Below are 262 nucleotides of genomic sequence, written 5' to 3'. Positions count from 1 at the left end.
CAGAAGCAGGCCCTGGGCGCCCCCCCGGGCATCGCAGGGGTGGGCATGGCTGGGCCGGGCATGTCGGGGCACCTGCCGCCGCAGCTGCAGCGACCCCGGAAGCAGGAGGAAGACTGAAGGGGGCCAGCGCCACTCGTCTGGTTCCTGTTTTTGCCTCGTTGAGGTTTGTCTCTGGCTGGAGGTCGTCCCTCCTTGGCAGGGAGGCCGCTGGTGGCCAGAGGCGCGCCCAGCCTCTCGGCGTTGTTTGTGTGGCGGAGGCGGC

General features: G+C 70.2%; 1 protein-coding gene across 1 annotated transcript in view; it reads left to right on the top strand.

The window, feature by feature from the left end:
* The window catches only part of LOC119591172, a 4,199-nt gene that overhangs the window by 2,431 nt on the left and 1,506 nt on the right, over nucleotides 1-262 (top strand). Inside the window, exon 3 of the mRNA XM_037939880.1 lies at nucleotides 38-242. Coding sequence (XP_037795808.1) covers nucleotides 38-242 — 205 coding nt within the window. The remainder of the gene's footprint in view (nucleotides 1-37; nucleotides 243-262) is intronic.

This window comes from Penaeus monodon, chromosome 28, assembly GCF_015228065.2.
Source record: "Penaeus monodon isolate SGIC_2016 chromosome 28, NSTDA_Pmon_1, whole genome shotgun sequence".
NCBI lineage: Eukaryota > Metazoa > Arthropoda > Malacostraca > Decapoda > Penaeidae > Penaeus > Penaeus monodon.
This window is presented reverse-complemented; position numbering and strand designations above follow the sequence as displayed.